This window comes from Mesocricetus auratus, unplaced genomic scaffold, assembly GCF_017639785.1.
Source record: "Mesocricetus auratus isolate SY011 unplaced genomic scaffold, BCM_Maur_2.0 Super-Scaffold_100023, whole genome shotgun sequence".
Taxonomy (NCBI): domain Eukaryota; kingdom Metazoa; phylum Chordata; class Mammalia; order Rodentia; family Cricetidae; genus Mesocricetus; species Mesocricetus auratus.
This window is the reverse complement of record NW_024429204.1, coordinates 2,572,378-2,595,249: the sequence shown is the minus strand read 5'-3', so window position 1 is coordinate 2,595,249 and position 22,872 is coordinate 2,572,378. Positions and strand designations below refer to the sequence as shown.

Here is a 22,872-nt window from a genome sequence, read left to right as displayed (position 1 = left end):
GGTGGCAGAGAGGGAAGTGATAAGGCAGGAGGAGGCAGGAGCTCCCTCTCTTTTCCTCTGGACGCTGAGTAGCTAAGGTGGCTGTGGTTTTGCTCCTTCCTCTCTCTGATCTCTCCACATTTTCCCCTCTATCTGACTCCGGGCTTTTATAATTATTATTATAACTCCTGCTACAGAATAGCAATTAGACCAGCAAGTGCGCGCATCGTTCTTAGCCTAGAAACTTTTACTGGTGTCCCCACAAATACCTACTTTTGACTGGGCTCCGATCTGAGTAGGGGACCTGTGGGTGAAGGAAGCACACGCCCACCTCTGCCATACCCCAGACCTCTCTGCCTCTCCCAGTTTTCAGGGAGACATTGAAAGGTCAGAGAAGAGGACCAGGTCCAGACCTTTCCCTCTGAAGTTTGAGTTAATCCTGGCAACATTTTCCAGGGACATGCGAGCTAACTTCAAAGTTTTACCTAAACCTTGGATGCCGTTACCACAAACTCATTTGGAAAGATTTTTTTAAAAAAGGTGACATAAGAGGGGGCTGTGTGGCAGATGAGACTCCTCTCCCCCCCATCCATTAAGGTGATTGTTTAATTCCTCTCGGTGTTTACAGGACTTAGACACTTCAGGGTGGTCCTGACGTTTTCATTAAAGTGCTATGAGCTAAGTGCTCCTCTAGGCCGGCATGTGTTTCCAGGTGCGCTAACAGAATTACCAAGCAGCAATGACCAAGCTTCGTCCTCTCAAAGATGAATGGACAAGGGCCAGGGGTGAGGTTGGATGTGAGTTGACTGTGGGAAACCACTGGCCTCCCTCCTGAGAGCTCTATGGTAAATTTCAGTGTCTCGATAGTTACTTTCGAGCTGTTACACTGTTTGTTTTTGTTACAGAGAGACGATAGGTATCCCATGTAGCAGGCAGGCCGACTCCTGGACACCGTGAATCACTGAGCAGGGTCAACTGGGTCTTGTTTTACACGCATTTTTTTTTTTTTGCTGGGGAAGTGGCTTCAGGGCGAGCGCCCACAGGCGACCAGCTCTGTGTTTTACAGTCACCACTCATTTTCAGTCATCCTGTGGGTGTTGGTGCCAGCTGCCTAAGTGTAGCCTGCAGCCTGAAGAGTCCACACACATTAGGATCAGAAAAATGAATCCCCACCCACCCCAAAGACTTTCTCTTACCTTCTTATCCAAGGAGGGCCAGGACCTAAACTTCTCAGGCGGGACCATAATTGTCATTCCATGTGTCAGCTGTGCAAATGCTTACTGTCTCTTAGCTTCTGTGATAATAGCTGATTTAATTCTTGACAAAACGGAGAGGTGGTTTTTTTTTTGTTTGTTTGTTTATTTATTTATTTGGTGCACCCTCCCCAGTTCTGTAGACTAGAAAGCTAACTTTCCTAAGGGCATTCCCAAGCAGTTGGTAATTGTTGAATCAGAGCTGTTATGACTCCAGATACTCCTTATACTAACTGTACTGTTTTACTATTATTGTTATTATTAAGAATTTCCTCTACAAAGATGTCTACTGCCCTGCTCAATCTTTCACTTTTAATGTTCTAAAAATATCCTCGTGAACAATCACATGTTAAATTTCACCACTGAAATCTTCCCCATTAGACTTGTGAGTCTGGGAAGATAATCTCTGTGTCTACCTTGGATGTTCGGACCTGGAAGTGGCCTGTGTTAATAAACGAGATAATCTATTGGTATGCTTGCATTTTCAGCAGCATGCTATAGATGTAATCACAGTTAATTATTATTTTTCTGTGACTACCACTGCCAGCCATGTGTTTTTAAGCAGCTTTTTTTTTTTTTTGTAAAACAGTTTAATGATCTGTCATACCCCACCACCCACCTTCAACAGTCTTCCCCAGCCTGGCCCTCCAGATTACCACATTTCTGCTGCAAGTCTGAACCTAACAAGTTGATGGGAGCAATAGTGACACCACCTCCCCCCCCCCCCCCTTATCTCACTTTGAAACATGAACCGTATATAATAGTTAAAAATAACTATGAGAGGTTGTCCAGAGATAGGATAGCCTCACTGGCTGCCTTTGACTGACTGTCCAGAGCATCTAAGAAAGGACACCCCAGTCAAGAGGAGGCTCGGTTAGCTGTGGCATGGAAATGTCACAGAATCAGGTCGTGACTGTGTGTGTACCCAGCTCACCGGCCTGAGATGTCTGCCACTCAGCCCGGCCCACTGGCCAGAGAGACTATTCCTAGGGCTCTTCCATGGGCGGGTTCACCTGCTGCAGGGACGCTCACTCTCTGGAGCTGCGCCTGATGTCAGCGAAGCCTGCTTCAAGGCTGCTTTTCTCAGCATAGCCGTTTGGCAGCTTGGTAGCCTGCTGTCCTCTATTGGCCCGGTGCTTTGCTAGGATGGATAGAAATAAGTTTTTTTTTTGTTTTTTTAGGTTTTTTTTGTAGGTTTGGTTTTTTAAACAACAAAAAAATCGGCTATAATCATATTATTGAATTACTGTTCACTGATTTCTCTATTTTTAGAGGTTAAATATCTCCCCCTAAATACATGCTGCTTTTGTTAAAGTTATTTTTAATTTAAAAAAATTGAGATGATAAAATCCTTGGGAGACTTAGATTGCCCTTGACTGGTGGGAATTTTCTTAGCTATTGGTCTATTTTACTCCACCATGTACGTGATTAATCAGTTCTGCTCAAAATGTCTTAAGCAATGACCGGTCAGTTTTAAAACGCTAATCCATTTTGTCCCTGGAGTTTATGGTTTGTTCCTGGCTTTCCTAACATGTTCTGATTTTTTTTACTCTGTCCAAACCGGTTCAAGCAAGTGTCCCTCCGACATCCCATTGGCACTTTCTGAAGTCCTGTTGCTCCGAGTTCTCATTAGTAAGGGCTGGGCAGTGGCCAGGGATTCTCAATGAATTGTCATCGCGTTGTCATGTCTTGGTGAGGTCCCACCACGCAGCAGTTGGTCTCTCAGGCACAGGATGTTGCAATCCCCAGATCCCCATCTTCGGGATTCCTAAGGGAACAATGCAGGGCTCTTCTCATGCGAGCCCATCTGTGCAAGGCTTCTCGGTAATGCCTCTGAGCTCCTAGTGGGATGTGAGAGGTCATTAAAAACCATCAGTTTTTTCCCTCCTTTCGCAGAAAGAACAAAAAAGATTAGCTCACTTGGATTTGCTTGCTGTTTTCTTTTTCCGCCTCATATGAACTCGGACCACAAGATGCTGTGTCCACTAGAGCTGTGGACGGTTCTAAAAGCAGACTTCTCTTTTGCCCTGTTTCGCGGTTTCTGGAAGCATCCAGAATGGGGCATTCATGTCCCTGTTATAAATGCCCCCAGGGACTCCTTTTGCCTTTAGCTTTGGAGAACAGCTTCATCTCAGGGTTTTATACACATTCCAAGAGCAGAATCACTGAGCCCGGTCGAGAGGTTCCTGTGTTTCTCTGCCGTTGGCCCTCAAGCACAGCCGTGAGTTCTGTCACGGTTGAGCACACAGCTGCCGTGAAGCAACTTGGATGGCTGGGCGAGCCGAGCTCTGAGTTAAGACCCAATAACATGAGTTTTATTTCCCCACATGCTTTGCTGTTTCCTCTTAAGAGCCGTTCCTCACACAGGTAGTTCACAAAATTTCCGACAGTTTGCTGTTTAGCTCCCATGGGCTAGGACAGGGCAGCACACGTTCTAACGATGGAGAGAGAGAGAATGACAGAGAGGGTCATCCTGGCCCTCTCCATTGTGAGTTTCACTAACATTAGAACTGAAAGCCCCTGCCCTCCACCTTCAGAATTTCTCCCGGATTTTAGAAACTGCTCAGACCCCCCCCCTTGTTTGTACCTCTCAAAGACGGAGTCTTACCTTTGCTCCAGAATTAGGAAGCCCCCCCCCATAGTTTGCTAAATCTAAACTTGGAAAAAAGCTGATTAAAAAAAAATCTTTGCAAATAAACTTTGTACATTCCCACAGCCTAGAGATTCCCCTTCTTTTGTCTTTACATACAGGAAGTGGTAGCTCGGGCTTTGTAGGCTATCTGCCTCCTCTCCTCTGGGGACTGATAGGTTCGGTTGACACGGACTGCCCTTGTCAGTCTGTCAGGCAAACCCCAGTGGACCTGCCTAGCAGTCGGAAAAGCAACTGCAGGCAGACCTTCGTTTCTGACACGCCTTTTGGTAGGTAGGTATCTTGGAAAACTCCCAGAAGAACGTGCAAGACACGTATTAAAATGTCGTCTGCTGGCCTCACCACAGCCAAGAAAAAATGGACCTCCCCGTGGCACAACACGCCGAAGCAGAAACTGTTTCTCCTAACCTCTGCATCACTTCAGCCGGTCACGCCGGAAATCTGCTGGCTACTACTTTTCAAGTCAGCACACCGTAACTCGACGTGTTTATGGGTACCTCCTGATCTGATGCGCACATGCCCAATGTACTGAGCAAAGCAGGCTAATAGGTGTGCCCGGTCATCTCACACACTTGCCCTCAAAGGACAGTCTGCGAAAGTGTCCTCAATGCCTGCCTGCCTGCCCTGCTCATCCGCCAGATGTCCCGTAAGCCGGCCTTAAGGTCCCACAGCAGTTTTCAAGTTTCCTATTTCTCTCTCTCACTTCCAGTCCCGGCCTGGTGGTGACAGTCAAACATCACACAAGGAGTGTGTAGCCAGGCAGTCTCGTTAAGACCCACACACCCCGTCACTAAACGAACACATCAAAAGGAAACACACGAATCCAACTGCATTAACGCAGCCGACAGCTGCAGCGTAGCCGGCTGAACCAGCACATGTGGTCAAGAGCTTGGTGCGGTATTCTTGACTTTTGCCTTTTAAGGCTGCACAGGAATTGTTCCTGTTTTCATTGGAACGCAGATGAATGCCGGGCTGCAGCTCATCAGGCAGCCCGAGCTCATGGGAAGTTTCCTTCCCGAGGGCCGTTCACCTTCAGCGCAGTGGGGACGCTTCACTCCGTGATCCATCCGTGTGTGCCTGCGCGCACAGCACACGCCTAGAGCGTCCCCTGGACTCTCGCTCCGCAGCTGTCATGAGCGAGTCCTTGGCACAAGGACACCCAGCTATCACAGACCACTGCGGAATGTCCCACAGTTTCTTTGCTTTTCACCCTGTTAAAGAAAAAGGAACACGTCCAGAAAGCCCGGCCCTCTCGTCTGTCGGGCGCGCTGGCCCAGGCTCGATGGTGTAGGAAGGTTGGAGTGGCGAGGACGAAGCTTCACGTGTTATGGCATGTTTACCCAGGGCCTTACACGCGGCAGGCAAACACCGGAAGATGTCGTCAGCGTTCCCTGGCTCCGTCTCCCAGGCAGTGAAATGCGGGTCGAGGGTACAGAGCGGCATCTCTGATGAAGACCTGAGATTTCCTTAACCAGAAATGCGAACGTCCCTCCATACGACGCCAAAATAAGTAACGCACATGAAATAATTTTAGACGGGTGCAGTGGGTGTCCACTCATTTATTCAGCACTCAGGAGGCAGAGACAGGAGATTGGTAGATTCAAGGCCAGCCTGGGCTACACAGTGAGATCTTTTCTCATCACCCCCAAAGTAAGTTAAATACCGTTTTCGTTTATTACCCATTAAAAAGCAAAAATATTTATCAAAACATTGTTTTTCTCCTCCATGCCCTTTTCTAAAAATTGGTTTCGGTCTTTGTTTCTTTGGGTTCATTTTGCAATCCCTCTTCCTCCTCTCCTCAGCTCTTCTTCCTGTCTCCATGGTACCCATCGTTTCCCTTTTCCTGCATCCTTGCCTTGCTAGCAGTAAGGCAGCCTTATTAAGATTTCATTCAACAAGGCAAGAAAATGGACTGCCAGAATTTCCAAACTGTAAAAGTTTTTTTTTTTTAAGGGAGAGTTCTTCTGTCCCGTTCCCCCCCTCCCCCGGCCCCCAGTTTGAACACTTGCCAAGAAAGTGAGTCACAGATGCAGGTGTCCAGAGGTGTGGGCAGGCCGCCCGGCTTATGCTTCCTGATTATATAACCTTTGAGGGTCTCCAAGAGAGATGGAGCTAAGAGCTGTGCTGTGCACAGTGCCAGGCAGCCAGACCACAGACAGGCAGTGCTTGTATCCCTCCCGGCCCCCGGGGAAAGCATTGTAAGTTCATGTTTAAACTGGAGTCATGTCCCCCACAGCTGTGTGTGCGTGCGAACCTCTGCTTCACTGTTGATGAGAGTGGCCATGAAGAACTCGAGGGGAGCGGTTTTCTCTCTGACAGGAGCTGTGTTGTTATCCATTTTGTGGTTGCAAAGGAGTTGGGTGGCCAGAGAAGCAGCAGACGGCCTGAGATTACTGTAATAATGTCTCTAACTCACAAATAAGGTATTCAGGAAATGCACGTATTTGTATTTCATCAAGATGTGAGGTAGCATCAACTTCAAGTTGTCGACAAAAATTGTGAAGACGCTTAACTTTTTTATTATGCATGTTTTATCATACATATGTATATGAGTATCCTATATTTGTTATATGTCATCAAGTTGCTCCTTGATTATTTGAAAGACATTTTACAGTTTTAATTTTTTAAAAGATTCATTTCATTTCGTGTTTACAAATGTTTGTCTGCATGATGCATGTGCACTCCTGGTGCAGAAGAGGGTGCTGCAGCCCCTGTGACGAGGACTCAGGATGTGTATGAGCTGCTGTGTAGGTGCTGGGGACCGAACCCAGCTCCTCTGAAGAGCAACAAGTGGTTTTAACCGTTGAGCCATCTCTCCAGCCTGATACTCAGATTTTAACGCTGGAAGTCATCGCAGTGTGCCGCAGATTTACTTTGTTTCCCGAAGCTGTGGAACACTGTCCCCTGAGCGCAGCACAGCCATTGTTACCTTGCATAGTAGCTGTGGCCGCGGGCTTGATCAGGCCTGTGAACACGTCCTTGTGGAAGGAGGAGGGGTGAAGGAGGGTCGTCAGGCTTTGAGCTGAAATTCTAGCCACTCGCTCCTGACCCTCCCAGCAGTGTGCAAATGCTCCTTTAGCTATCTGAGGTATTGGGAACTGCTGCATTATATACAAGAGGTGGAAAATTAGCTAAAGGAGGGAGCTCTACATGTGTAGCTTCAGGGAGGTTGGAGTCACCCATGTTGGCAGGAGACCTTTCAGTAACATGAGGTCAACCACACACCTGTGAGGTATTGGGAACTGCTGCATTATATACAAGAGGTGGAAAATTAGCTAGAGCGGGGGGGCTCTACATGTGCAGCTTCAGGGAGGTTGGAATCACCCATGTTGGCAGGGGACTTTTCAGTGACATGAGGTCAGCCACACACCTGCAAGTGATCCCTCACCTGTAGATGGAGTTTGGGTCCTACCTGCTGCCACAGCCATTTAGCCCCAAATAAACACATGGACGCTATATCAGTTATTCTATTAATCTAAGTATTTCCCCGTGGTCTTATCTTCCTGGAGAAGGGTTCAGACCTGTTACTCCTTCCTCCGCTACATGGCGTCTCCTCTCAGCTTCTCTTTGTCTCCTCTCCCCAGCCGCCTCCTCCTTCTGGTAGCCCCGCCTATGCTTCCTGCCTGGCTACTAACCAATCAGTGTCTTTATTCATCAACCAATAAGAAAAGCATACACACAGAAGGACATCCTCCATTACTCACCTATTTTCCAGTAAGTAGGCCGATTAACAGTGGCTCGTAAGCTGGACCTGGGCACAACTGACCCTCTTCTTCCTGCCATTGGAGCTCTTATCTAGAGTATGAATCTCTTTATATCTCCCCATGAAAACGAGCGCCGTGCCCTTTAAGAGCTGACAACTGAATTCTTGCCTTTACTCCCTTGTCTGCTTCTGCCTCCCTCACCTTGGAGAGGTGAGGAGGTGCAGGGACAGCTCCACAGAAGACAGTAAATGTGTTGTTGGTCTTGACTTGGGAGCAGGTGCCGGGAGGTGGGTGACTTCTTAAGCTCCTGCCCTCATACCTAACACCCTCTACTTGGGTGAATCCAAAAAAACAGATACAGAGAATCAAGGAGATGAGTGAATCTTGTTACTCTTGCTGATTATCCTGTTTGTTGTAGGAGCTGGTACTTGAACAAGGGGATGACACAGTATCCCTAAGGCCTGATTTAGAAAGCAAAGGAAAGAGAGAGGGAGGAAAATAAGTATGGTACTTAGGAACCATCTTCCTTCAGAGACAACTCTTGACAGTCTTTCCATCTTCCAATGTCTTTCTTCCCTGGTTTACAAAGTTTTAATTATAGAAATCTTTAACATCCTTGGCTAAGGTTATTAAAGGGTATTTTTAGGCTATTCTAAATAAGATTGTTTTCCGATGTCTTTCTTGGTATGTTTGTCATTGGCATATGGAAGCCCACTAGCTTTTCTGTACTATTCTGTATTCTGCGACTTTGCTGAGAATGTAATAAGTTCTAAGAGTCTGCTGGTGAAATCTTTAGCATCTCCGAGGTAGAGTCATATCACCTAAGTCCATGTGACCAGTGATCTCATTTAATTGAGATATTTCTGTCTGATTTTATTGATGGAATGGCTGGTCAGTTGGTGAGAGTGGGGATGGTGTCACCCAGTGTTTGGGTCAGTCTGTGGCTTTATATCTAGTAGTATTTTTGGTTTTTATGGAACTGACTGAATTAGTGTGTTGGGCATGTATGTTAGAATAATAATGTCCTCTTGATCGTCTGTTCCCTCAAAGATGAGTAGAGACCTTTATCTTTTCTCACCTGCTTTGAAGTCTGTGTTGTCGGACTTAGAACAGCGGTACCAGCTTCGTTCCTAGGTCTGTTTGCTTGGAAAACTTTTTCCATCCATTTATTCTAAGGTCGTGTCTGTCTTTTGTGATGAGGTGCATTTCTTGGAGGCAACAAAGGGATGGCTCCCAATTTTCAACCTTATCTCCTAGTGCCTTTTGACTGAGAAATCGAGACCATTAATTAGTATTCAGAGCTATTACTAAAAGGTGTGCAGTAATTGCTGCCATTTTTTTTTATAGTGTTTGGTTTTTTCCCCTCTTGCTTTACTATTATTCTAGGGTGGTTTATTCTTTCCTACAGCCTCATGGATGGATTTTTTTTCTCTTAATTATGTAGGATTCCTTTTAGTATCTTTGGTATAGCTGGCTAAGTGGCCATACACTTTTGTTTTGATCATTGAAAGTTATCTTTCCTTTAGCTGTGATGAATTTGCCTGCTATATAGCAGTCTGAATTGGCAGTTGCCTCTAGAACTTGAGTTCCACCTGTCGGTCAGCTCTCTGAGCTTTTAAAGTTTCAGTTAACGAATGTACTGTTATTTGCATGGACCCGCGTCCATGTGTGATGTGGTGTTTCTCTTGCAACTTTAACTATACTCTCTTTGTTCTGTATATTCAGTGATTTGGTTATAATACAATGAGGGAGGTCTGTATATTCAGTGATTTGGTTATAATACGATGAGGGAGGTGTTGCTTTTGTTTGTTTGTTTGTTTGTTTGTTTGTTTTGCCTTCTCTCCTTGCCCGTCCTTGCTGTCTCCAGTACTAGATTGGCATCTCTTTTTGTCTGTTTCAAGCCATCTTTGAAAGTGTTTTCTCTGCCTTTAGAGCAAGAATCTCCTGTGCTGTTTGTGAATCTTTTCAAACGATATTTGCACAGATGCCTTCTTTCTCCTTTGTCTTTGTGTTGTCCGCTCCCCTCCCCTTCGCTTCCAGGCTTGGGTACTCCGACTTCCTTGACCCTTTCCGCTGCTGTGACCTCCCAGCTGTCTGTTGGCGTACTGTCTTTTTACTTCCAGCATTCTGGGTTGGCTTCTCTTCATTATTTGTCTCTTTGCTGAATTCTTCCTTCCTGTCATCCATCCATCATTTTTAGTTCTGTCTGCGTTGTCACCGAACTCTCCTTCCCTAGATGCCACTACTGTGGGGTTACTAATCTTGGGGAGAGTTATACTGACGTGTGTGTGTGTGTGTGTGTGTGTGTGTGTGTGTGTGTGTGTGTGTTTCTTATGCTCCTGTGTTGGGATTTACACACTAGGTCTCCTTATTTTGCTGCATGCTTTGTTTTATCAGCTATATTCTTTTAGTTGAAGTATTTACAATGTTCACATGGGACTTGGCTGTGGTGGTGCGTCCTTGAGAAAATAATTGCTTAGTTGAAGAGCTCAGGGTGTCTGGTGTAAGTTTTGTATCATTCCCTGTGTTAAGATAACTGGGAAGGCAACCACGGCTTCTTGGTAGCTCAGCCATATGGATATTGTACTAGCATGAGCAACCCCACTGACTTAAGCCACTGTTGGAGCTACACAATCAAGGATAGTGTGGAGTGGTCTTGGATTCTAGTTACTAACTTGAGGGGCAGGAGGAAAGCAAGATGGCCAAGTGTGAGGACCAATGATTGACTGTAAAAGAATTGAGTTGGGTAAAGTGAGGCGGGAAGAAGCTGGGACATTGTTAGGGCCAAAGATTTAGAGGTTGTTACGTCTCTGGAGGTACAATTAGGTAAGAAGAGGAGGGGTAAGAATTAAAGAAGGAAGAAAAGGCTTAGGAATAAGAGCTGGGTCTATGAGGTGGCCGGTGAGTGTGGTAAAGAATGCCTTTTAGCCAACAGGGTGGGGAACATGGCAACTGTCCTAAAGCCTGACTGAGCAACATACGAGCAAAAGCAAAATCGCCTTGAGAAATGAATGCAAGAAAGAGCGGAAATTAAATAGTAGAAAATAAGGAATATAAAAAAAAATACTTCCAGCGTTAATTGTTGTCAGCTCCGCTGAGGTGGAATTCCTCGGTTTCCTCTGGGTCTCTGGCAGGTTCCAAGTGGTGCGGTGTGAGGGAGGGGAGAGGAGGAGCCATCGGTCTCCTCTGCAGCCCCAGGGTTCCTGGGGTTCTGCATGGGAAGGGGTGAGGCCAGATCTCCTTTCCTGGTCATTTCCCTTAGATTCCCTCTTCTTGCTCTGCAGCATGGGTTATGTGAGGGGCAGCACTTCCTGAGCCTTATAAACAAATATAATGTATATATATGCATGCATATATATATATACATATACACCTATATGCATGCTACTATTCAGGGATAGTGATACGACAGTGCTACTAAATTGCTCCTTGGGTCTGAGTAGCTATTATTGTGCAACAAGACAAATGGGACAATGGGAGGGGCATTTGTGGGATGGGGCATTTGTGGCATGGGGGCATTTGTGGGATGGGGCATTTGTGGGATGGGGGGCATTTGTGGGATGGGGGGGCATTTGTGGGATGGTGCAGGAAGTTCTGTGTGCGTCCTCCTGTTTGCTCCTGTCACCTTCCTGTATGCACCCCGCAGCTTTAGACACCAGGTGGGGACATTTTGCGCCCAATCAGCCATTCTTAGAACTCTGCCATGAAGCAGGATGGGTAATTTGTTTGACGCCTGGACTATAAATCTACCAACGGCCAGATTTTTTTTCTTTTTTTTTTTTTTAGCCCTGTATGATCTTGGCTTTTGCTTCTTACGGTTTTTGTTTTTATCACCTGAGACAGCGCGGTAGCCCGCGTCAGCCCGCGTCAGCCTTGACTTCACTCCGAGGCTGGTATTGCAGGCTGTATAGTACAAAAGGATATTCTCAAGCAGTGTAGAAGGCTGGGGTGTAGCTCAGTGGCAGAGCGCTCACCTAACATGCAGGATTCATTCTGTAAGACACACGAGGGAAGCCCAGCACCGCAAAAAGTGACGTCAGTCAGTCAATCGTAGCGTTATCTTTAGACTCTTGCTATCTGCCGGGGGGAGGGGGTGAGGGGGGATGGCTAGTTGCCAATCCCTAGCGAGAAAAGAAAAGGAGGCATTCCTTTGGACGACTATATTACCATGGCATGTTTAGTTTTTGCCGACTGCTGTGGCTCCTCACAATACCCTCTCTGTCCACCCTCTCCCCCCTCAGTATCTTTTTGCCACTTACATTGCTCCGTCAGCCACCCTGGACATCGGGCTCCAACAGGAAGGGAAGAAGGACATTTACATGAGGATACAGCCCCCATTCGAGGACCTTTTTGACACGGCAGAAGAGTACATCCTCCTCGTCCTTCTGGAACCATGGACACAGATGATGATGTCGGATCAAGTGGCTTACCGAAAGGTACGCAGGCCGGCCTGGCAAACAGCGCTCGCAGGAGAGGGCTCAGGCGTGGCCCCAGATGGCACCGCCCCAGATGGCACCGCCCCAGGTAGCAGGGTCCCAGGTGGGCCAGGGCTCTGCAGTCAAGATTGGGGAAGACCCCAGGCACAGGCAGGAAAAATGCTAATTAACTGTTTATTTATTTATTTATTTATTTTATCATCTTCTTCATTTCGTTTCTTGGTCAGTTTCCCATTATGTCTCCCAACAAAAGGCTTAGTCTCTGCCACTCTTGCTTCTCTGTAAGAATGCGTCAGAAGAGAAATGTGAGCTTTTACTTCATAAAAGTTGCCAAATTGGTGTCATCCTTCCCTGACATTTCCAAGCAGTGGTCTTAAGGCGAATGGGAAAGACCCATTTTATTTTCTGCTGGAGGAGTTACAGGAAATCTCTTCCCTACCCCGCCAACCCCGTAGGAAAATCTAACTGCTTCCCCGTGTGTCACGAAAAGCCCACCCTCTGACTTCAGCGTTCTATTTAAAGTACCAGGTGTGCACCAGATTGTAACGCCTGACTGGATAAGTTTGTACATTCCAAAAAAATGTCATTTTAAACCTCAGCACTGGGATCTTTTCATGATTATCATTGATAGAGGAAATTTCTTTTGAATCACAAATAAAACTGTCCCTGGGTATTCTTTTGTCCATTAGGTAAATGCGTGTACCCAGTACATGAGGCCACTGTTGGGGGGGGGCTGCTGCTGCAGAATTCCTATTCTTTATTAATATCTACCCAAGGACTTGAGCTGGCTACCAAGAAGGATCAATTAAGCAATTATGATAAAATCAATACAGAAACACTCTGCTTGGACTCACCTCATTGGATTGTGACTAAAACAATTCTAAAACCCTAATAAATTCAACAACCAAAATAATTAGATTTCTCAATTCCCTTCATTCCTTAATTCTTTCAGTTCTAAAAATTAACATAGTATCCTTTTTACTACAGGAATGTTGTGATTGCGTTAGAAAAATTAGAATACCGTGTGATGTTTTAAAAGCCTCTCTCAACTTACATTTATAATATATAACACATTTCATAGAAGAAATGTGGAATCTGTAATGGGATCCTGTAATTGTAACAGAAATTTGGGAGTATAATTGCCCTGAACCAAAACATTTTGGCAAATGAATCTTACAAAAATGTGTAAGACGGCTTATATACTGTTTGTTCTTAATAAAAGAGAAAGCATTGATGTGAACTCGGTCCCTAGAAGGACTTTGAAGCAGACTACCAAAGCTAGCTAGCTGCTAAATACAGAAAGTTCTCAGGCACCTAGCCAGCCCAACTTGACTGGTTTTTCCCTGCAATAGAGAATTGGAGAGTGGTTTTATTCTCCTGCCTATAGAAAATGATGATTTACATGTTAGGAAGACAGACCTGCTATGGGCAGTAATTTAACCAACTGTTTCCTCTTTTGCTACAGCAATAAAACACTTAGGAACACCAGTAAACAATGTTCTCCTGTGGAGTATTTGGTTCATATAGCAGGCAGCCTTCTCTGTGACTTGATTAGAAACTGAAAATGTGGTCGACATAGTTACATTGTCTGTGTATGCCCAGGGAGCAGGGGCTCACTGACAGCAACCATGTGATTAAATAGAAAGTATTCACTCTTTGTTGTGTACCTTGGATGTGTCACTTCATTGCAACTAATATTGTCAGTGACTCAGGGCTTTTCTGCTCCTGCCTCAAAAGCAATTCACCCAGTTCTTGGTGAAGTGTGTTCTGTCCCCCTTCTCCATGAAGGTGCATTCTTCTAGTAACATAAGCCTTGTTGGTTTTTAGGTAGAGCTACAAGAAGAGACCCGGCAGCTAGATTCCACATACTTCAGAAAGCTGCACGCTTTGCATAAAGAAACAGTTTCCAAGAAGGCTGAGGTAAGGCATTCCATACTTAGAAAATCGCCAGTTAGAATCCCAGGGACAGTTACCGCCCTGTACTCTGCTGGTAAGCGATCTTACATGGAGATGCTTATTGGTTAAATGGGCACCATCCTGCTGCCCCTTTGACTGGCGTAGTTGCTACATTAGACAGGCCAAGGTGTGACAATGACACAGCTAGAAAAACCAGGTTGGTAAAGCGACAGAGGGGCTTTCCTAAAACGGGAAACTTAAGCCTTAAACTACATGGTGATCCCTTAACTGGTGTCCATTATTTTTCTGCATGTCAGTGACCACATTTGTTCTCAAATTACAAGCGTTCAGTTGCATTTCCTAAACAGAAAGGAAACTGTCATGCCTTTCGCAACAAATTTTTTTTAAATATGGAAAATAATTGGAAATGTCAGTCAAAAGATCATAGGATTGGCTAGGATATTGACTCTTAGTTTTACTTACAAAATTATGAAATTTATTTGTTTGTTTGTTTGTTTTGAGACAGTCCCCTGTAAACTAGAGTGGCTTTTACCAAGTGTGTAGCTGAGGAAGGCCTTACTCTTATCTTCCTCTTGACACTGCCTCTCAAGTGCTGGGAGGTGGAACATGTATGAACCACCACACACAACTCAAATTTCCAAGTGTTGTATTGTATTGATTATATAAATATTGATCATCCCATAAAACCTATAAAATTAATGTTGCAATTAATTGACCTATTCAGGACATACAGTTATATAAAAATATATGGAATAAAAACACTGATGTCAAGCTGGGTGTGATGGCACACACCTCCCAGCTTCAACCCCAGCCCTCGGGAGGCAGAGGCGGGCCAATCTTTATGAGTCTGAGGCCAGCCTGGTCTACAGAGTGAGTTCCGGGACAACCAGGGCCACAAAGACATAGCCTGTGTCAAAACCAAACAAAAACCAACCCTCCAACTACTTAGGTAACATTATATATATATGCACATATGTGTTTGTATATGCAAAAAGAGATATCTGGGAAGCAGTTCACCAAAATGAGAGAGAGAGAGTTCTGAACAGTGGGTTTTGGGTGACTTTTAGTTTCTTTTTTTGGGGGTTTAACTGAAGTTTTTACTTTTATATAAATGTTTTTCAAAAACAATAGTTTTTAAAATAACACCTCAATAGTTTCTTTGTTGATGTGAAAGTTCTTTGATGTAGCATTAATTCAAGTCTGGGAAATACATAAGCATCCATAAAGGTAGTATATAATAATGTATTTTAAGATTCAGGAAGCCTGGGTGATTGTGGCGCACGCCTTTAATCCCAGCACTCAGGAGGCAGAGGCAGGTGGATCTCTGTGAATTCGAGGCCAGCCTGGTCTACAAGAGCGAGTTCCAGGACAGCCTCTAAAGCCACAGAGAAACCCTGTCTCGAAAAACCAAAAAAAAAAAAAAAAAAAAAAAAAAAAGAAAGAAAGAAAAGAAAAAAAAAAGAAAAAAGATTCAGGAAGAAAAAAATTATTTATTTATTTATTTGTGGATTTTCAAGACAGGGTTTCTTTGCATAACAGTCCTGGCTGTCCTAGAACTCACTCTGTAGACCAGGCTGGCCTTGAATTCTCTGAGATTCACCTGCCTCTGCCTCCCAAGTGCTGTGTTTAAAGGCATGTGCCATGTATATATAGTTTATTTATTTGTATGTATATATATTTACATATAGTTTATATGTAAATATGTATGTGTATGTATATACACAGAGAGACTAAGAGACTATATATGGTGATGATAGTTATCTCCTGGTGATAATATCATTTTATGTTTTTGCTTTTTATTGCAAAAGGCGTTTCCCCTTCATTACGAAATCAAAGTAATATTTTGAAAGCAAATATTTTGTACACGCAGGCACCCGTGTGAACTTGGGCTCATGCACTCTTGCACACAGAGTGCTTTGTTTATGTCGATGTATGTTTACTAGCACTCATTAAAAATGGATGGAGTAACTGTGAGCTCTGAAGTACATTTTTGGGTTACTTCAGTGTGTTTGGCAAGACAACTTGATATTTCTATCAAACAAATGACTTTCATATTGCAACGATCTTTGTAAGAACTACTCAAATAAAATTCTCTGAAAAAAAGCCGGGCGTTGGTGGCGCATGCCTTTAATCCCAGCACTCGGGAGGCAGAGGCAGGCGGATCTCTGTGAGTTCGAGGCTGGGCTGGACCGACCGCCTCCAAAACAATACAGAGAAACCCTGTCTCGTAAAAACCAAAAAAAAAAAAAATTCTCTGAAAAAGGCAAAAAAAGAAACAGGAGTAAATTTGAGAGTCAGAGTATGAACATCCAGTGTGTTTATCCAGCTCGTTAACTGACCTTGGCCCAGGAGATCATTTTTATCAGTTTTCTGTTTAAAACTGTAGACAATTTGTTGGATTTAAGAGTCTTGTGAAGTATTTTGTCTCCAGGACACCACTGGATCTGTGACTAGCGTGCTGTCACTGTCTGAAGTCTCTAAACAAACAGAGTACTGGAATAATGTCCCTGAAGAATACAAGCATTTCACCTTTAACGATCTCCTGAACAACAAACTGGAATTTGAGCATTTCCGCCAGTTTTTAGAGTCTCATTCTTCAAGGTGAGGAAAAAGTTGGTTTTAAATATAATTCTCAGTTTTTAAAAAAATCCCTTTTTGACACTGGTTTTGATTTATGCTATGTTAATGGCTCAGTAGTAGATCTTTACCTATGTCAGTGAGGACAAAAATCTGCTTACATGCGGCTGTGTTAACACATCCCCCCAACACACCCCGGTGTTATTTTCAGCAATCATGCAATGTTTGTTGGTGTTTCTAGCGCTAGCTAGCTTGAAACACTTTTTTCCGCTTTTCTTTTTCCTGCTGCTCCCTTTAGTATTTCCAGGAAGTGTCTCTTACATTTCACTAATTATTGTAAGAGTTCACAGTCTTACTAACTAATATACAAGTCACACATTGTAACCTGAAAACTTTGCAGTCCATAAACTAAAATATCGCTCACATTTTTTCTCTCTCACATTCACGGAAACTGGTTTGAACTCAGAGCCAAACTTCACCATTTCGCCTCATCGTGGTGAGGAGTATTCTAAATGTGTCCCATCGTTAAGTAACCATGACATATATGTGGGATTTTCCCCCATATTTGAAATTGGAGCTACTAGTCCCACATTAAACGAGAGCCCTGAGATACCACTGGTAAAGGGGAGATCTGTTTCTGTCCCTGGTACCCCTTGCCTAAAGTGATTTGTTTAGCAGGATTAAGACTGTAGCAACAGTGGAGGCCACTGCACTGGGCTTGGATCGAAGCTTCGATGTAGTCCTCCATCCGACCAGATGGCCACCTCCCGACTGTCCACGGCTTGGCTGGTATCTAGTTGAATTTAGTGGAATAACTAAGAAGGAGCGTGCTTTCTTTCTTTCCAGCATCGACCTGTCTTGTTGGATAGATATTGAGCAGTTCCGAAGAATCCTATTTAAAGACCAAAAGCAAAGAGAGGCAAAGTCTATATACATTAAAAACAGATACCTTAATAAGAAATATTTCTTCGGCCCCAGAAGCCCTGCTTCCTTGTATCAGCAGAACCAGGTATGAGCTTGTTAGAAGCGTAAAAGTGATCCTTTCTCTTTGTCAACAGCTTGACAGTGTCTTTTTGGGTAGACTCTTCGGTTTAGATATTTGTGGGTTATAAAAAGACATCATGTCATTCACCTAGGTCAGTATTAAGGGCAGCGTTCATAAGTTTGGGGGTACAATCACGGCTTCACACTGCCTTGAATTGGTCGTTCATTCATTTGAGTGACTACACAAGCCGTTAGTATGTCACATGCTGCTTTAGGTGCTCAGGACCAAGTGTGAAACCCTACATACATGTGTTTCAACAGCAGAAAACAGCAATTATCCACCCCCGAGCCCAACCGCTGGCTCTGGTTCCTTCCCCTCAGCTGCTGCTACTCAAAAGGCTTTTGACCTTGAAAAACCCTGTTTATGATTAAGTCACCCTAGAATGGTTGGTTTTTTTTTTCCTTTGTTTTGTTTTGTTTTGTTTTTCTCAGATGACATCTCTTTCCATAGCCCTGACTGTCCTAGAACTCGCTATGAAGACCAGGCTGACCTCAAACTCACAGAGATCCACCCTCCTCTGTCTCCCAAGTGCTGGGATTAAGGGCGTACACCACCATGCCCAGCCTCGAAGCTTTTCATGGGCAGTGAACATAGGTTTAGTCACCTCGCTGTACCATGACAGTGGCCTGGATTCCCGATTCTAATAACAGTAAAGCCATCAATTACAGGAAACAACCTGATTGTACTTTTGGATTTAGAAGTAAAAAACAATTTATTTAGCGTGAGGTTTCTTCCCTTATTATCTAAAGAGCAAATGTTGTTCTGTATCCTTTTTTTATTTTTAAATATCCCCAATGGCTTATATATTTAGAAATGGAAGCTTCAGAGTAATGTTAAATTCGGTAAAGAAAAAATCTCTGAAACAGCCATGAGTTCAGCCGACCCACATCATAAGCTGTCCCTGAAGCAGGTAAAGGAGCAGGGACTTGGAGGGGAAGAAGGAGCATGTTAGAGGCGTGGCCGGGCATCTGCGCAGGCGGCCGTGTGTCCAGTGAGGTCTCGGGGCATCTGGCACTGCTGTGTGAGCGTGCTGTACTGCATGCCGCATGCTGAGAATTTAGGCATCAGTGGGAGAGTCACCATCGCCATGGAGCAAATGGCCTCGCTTAGGACACTTTCCTCCCGGCCAGTCTTTGTCTTGGCCGCTCTAGCCGTCCCGTCTGTAATTTATTCTTGGGAATTTTGCCTCACCTTTCATACAGACCACCCTGCCCCTGACTGAGTTCAAAGCCACTTTGCTCTCTCATCAGCAAACCAGTCTTTTTGTTTTCAGGAAAATGCAATCTTATTTTTTTTTCAACTCTTGTTTAACATTGTTAGGGGTGGCTAAAAAGATGACTTCGCTATACAATATACATTTTATTATTTGCTATGAATTTATGTAAAATGTTAGGTAGTATTTTCTTAATGTTATTCATCAAAGGTTAACTGAATAGAGAGGGCTGGCTCATTCCAGTGAGCAGAACATTGACAGTGCGTAGAGACAGGTAGAGACAGTGATTTGCTGCCAGAGGTAGCCACGGTCGAGGCCCTCGGCTGCCGTTTCAGTCAGTGCCGCCTCCTCTGTGCCCTTCCCGAACGTTATCAGGAGCACCCGTGGGGCAGTCGCCCCAACATCTGCACCCAGCAAACCCATCAGCCGAGTTTGTTGCTGATGTGTCCATCTCCAGTACCCCGGGTCAGGATCCCTGTAACTCAGGCCTCACCTACAAAAAAGAAAAATGCTCCCTCACCCGGGCGATAAGGATATTAGGTATCGAATAGAACTCGGAAGAGCAACACTCAAGGCCTGGCGTCACGAGACCCTGCAGGGAAACACAGTTAGTACCCGGGAGCCAGCGTGGAGCTCAGGGGCAGGGGTCTGGCCCTGGCACCGAAAAGAAACGAACACAAAACTGAAACCGACCTCACTCCCGTGCTTTTCCCCATATTCCACAGGAAGCAAAACCACACATTAGCCACTACTACCCACAGGTGTCACATAACCAGAAGACGGTCTGTGGGAAACGGGAATTCGTGGCACATTCCCCGTGTGACACGCAGGGGGAACTAGCGGGCGAGTGGCTTTTATCGGTCAAAAGAAAAGCGTGTGATTCCTGTCCTGTCTTTACCCCCCCCCCCAGATCATGCTGCTGAGCGGAGGCTGGGGGAGGATCCTGCACGAGCAGCTCGACCCACCCGTGCTGGTGGAAATCCAGAAGCACGTCCTGAACAGGCTGGAAAACGTGTGGCTGCCATTGTTTCTCACAAGTGAACAGTTCGCCTCACGCCAGAAGGTGAAGGTAGGTGAACAGAGCAGTCTCGGGGGGCGCAGCGACTGGCAGGACCCGGCCGCACCTGCACCGCGAGTGAGCACCAGCTGACCCGCCACCGTCCTTCGGTGGGTGACCGCGAAAAGTGCGGATCCAGCTGCTCCAGCGTTAGACACGCATTCGGGGTTCCTCCTCCTCCTCTGAGTTTTCATTCATTGTTTTCTCACGGGAGAACTGCACACGCCGTAATCCCAGGGCTCTGGAGGTCGAGGCAGGGGGATTGTGGCAAGTTACAGGCCCAGATGCAACTACAAAATGACTCCCTGTCTCAACAGTAACAGCAGCAATGAGTGCTTGGTTTCCGAGCATGGCGCCTGGCCAGGAGAGTGGATTTAAACAGCATCTGGCAATGCAAATGGGCTTTGGTTTTGTTGTTGTTTGGTTTGGTTTTTTTTTTTTTTTTGTGGTTTGGTTTTTTATTTTTGTTTTAGAAGCAGGGTCTTGCCTGGTGGTGGTGCACGTCTTTGATTCCAGCACTCGGGAGGCAGAGGCAGGTGGATCTCTGTGAGTTCGAGGCCGGGCTGGACTGACAGCCTCCAGAACAATACAGAGAAACCCTGTCTCGTAAAAACCAAAAAAAAAAAAAAAAAAAAAAAAAAATAGAAGCAGGGTCTTTTTCCGTAGCCCCGACTGGCCCGGAACTCACTGTGTACACCAGGCTGACCTCGAACTCACAGGCTTGTACCACCATGCCTGGCTGGCAATCAATATTTTTAATGTTATTAAGTTTTCACAAGGATGAATAATAACATACATGAGCGTTCACTGCAGTATCACACAGGAGAATAGTTTAATAAGTTAGTAGTAACGCCGTTCTGTGGAAGGCTCTTCAGAATTCCATAAGTCCCATAAATGGGACTTTGATATACAAATGAATTGTCCACATGTATTGACATGTTCACATGTACTGACAGAGGTCCACGTGTACTGACAGATGTCCACGTGTACTGACAGATGTCCACGTGTACTGACAGATGTCCATGTGTACTGACATGTCCACATGGACTGACAGATGTCCACATGTACGGACAGATGCCCACGTGTACTGACAGATGTCCACATGTACTGACATGTCCACATGTCCTTTGAAAAGTGAGGACTTTCACCTTTCATTTTTCAAGGCAGCAGCAGTTCCCCAGAGAAGGGCGATACAATACACTACCCGAAAACCCCCAGCGACAAGTTGTCGCTTGGTATCCAGAGAGGACCCGGGGACCCCTAGAAGTCTGTACATGCTGAAGTCCCTAATACAAAATGAGGCTGTATTTGCGTACGATTACACACGCTTCTCCATCTACTTTTATTTCACCATCAGATTACTTAACGAAATCACGATGCAACATAAATGCCCAATAAATCTAGAATAATAAATATAAGAGGCCCGGTCATACTCCGCACAGATGCAGTTTCTCATGTGAGCATCCTGCATCTCAGGCTAGTTGAGTCCACAGACGAGGAGCCAGTGGATACGGAAGGCAGCGGGCCCTCCGTGTTCCTGCGAATTAAGGGTCTCTTCTGAAGTCGCCTGTGGGAAATGGAAAATGGCAAGGAAAAAGCGCGACACCTGTGAGGCCATCACTAACGCCGCAGCTTCAGGCATCACCTCCACAGAGCAGCGCGGTCAGGTGGCGGCCACGCAGCTGACGAAACCGACTTCCCAGGGGAAGCCACCCAGAACGCGGACTGCAGGGTTTTCTTCTCAGTCGGAGGCTTTTTCCAGAGTGACACTTTCCTCCCTAACCTGACCTCTGCCTCGTGTCTTAGGCTGTTAAAACATTTTGGCTGCTCTGGACACAGCGGTAAAGTAGTTGATTCTGCTTTTAGATACGGATGAAGGACATAGCGGATGAACTTTTGCAGCAGAAGCCTGACAGGAAAATTGGAGTTTGGAAGGCAAGTAATTGTATTCTCTCTCTTATAAATCCTGCTCTGTCAAAATAGCACACACACACACACACACACACACACACACACGCTCTGACTCTCTGTCTCATATACACACACATACATACACTCTCATATACACACTCATTCTCAAACACACACTCACAAATACACACTCATTCTCATACATACACACTCATTCTCATGCACATGCACTCTCATACATACTTATGCATATAATTCTCACACACATTTACATGCACATACATATATACTGTCACACACACACACTCACAGTCATATACTAACTTACCCTCACATACACTCTCCCTCCCTGCATCCCTCTCTCTCTGTCTGTCTGTCTCTGTCTCTGTCCCTCTCTCTCAAACACACACACACACTCACACTCACATATATTCTCACACACGCTCACAGTCATATACTAACTTACCCTCACATACACTCTCCCTCCCTGCATCCCTCTCTCTGTCTGTCTGTCTCTGTCTCTCTCTCAAACACACACACACACACACTCACACTCACATATATTCTCACACACACTCATAGTCATATACTAATTCACCCTCACATAACTCTCTCTGTCTCTCTCTCTCTCTCTCTCTCTCTCTCTCACACACACACACACACACTTACACGACTAGTCCCTGACCCTCACTGTTTAAACCTCCGACTGATGGCCGGCCGGTTGTGTTCCTGCTGGCGGACGGAACTTGGGAGAAAGGGCGACTCCGCAGAGCTCCTGACCTGGTCTCCACTGTGGAGCACATGTCCACCTTAACATTCACTTTCTACCCTGAGGCCCTAGGTTTGGTCCCCGACACTGGGGTGGAAGGACACACACACACCTGTTTAATTGCGTATGTCCTGGGTGTGTTGGACTAGTTGTGCTTACAGAGTGCGGTGGTCTCGTATCAGGAGAGCGCATCACACAGAAGGAAAAAGCCACAAGAAGCACGGCCAGCAGGCCAAGGCATCCTTCATTGTCCCTGTGCTCCAAACTGCAGCTTAGCTTGGAAGCAGCTGCGGCAGCTGCAGTTTTGGAGATTATTGCAATCTCTGTCGTGCGATGCTTTAGTAGACGGCTTACTTTGCTG

At 45.3% G+C, this 22,872-nt stretch overlaps 1 protein-coding gene across 2 annotated transcripts in view; it reads left to right on the top strand.

Moving 5' to 3' along the window:
• The window catches only part of Rgs22 (regulator of G protein signaling 22), a 99,099-nt gene that overhangs the window by 57,758 nt on the left and 18,469 nt on the right, over positions 1-22,872 (top strand). For both annotated transcript variants that reach the window (XM_040730413.1, XM_021228699.2), the window contains exons 15-20: positions 11,828-12,022; positions 13,850-13,942; positions 16,371-16,540; positions 17,363-17,525; positions 19,685-19,843; positions 21,698-21,766. In XM_040730413.1, coding sequence (XP_040586347.1) covers positions 11,828-12,022; positions 13,850-13,942; positions 16,371-16,540; positions 17,363-17,525; positions 19,685-19,843; positions 21,698-21,766 — 849 coding nt within the window. The remainder of the gene's footprint in view (positions 1-11,827; positions 12,023-13,849; positions 13,943-16,370; positions 16,541-17,362; positions 17,526-19,684; positions 19,844-21,697; positions 21,767-22,872) is intronic.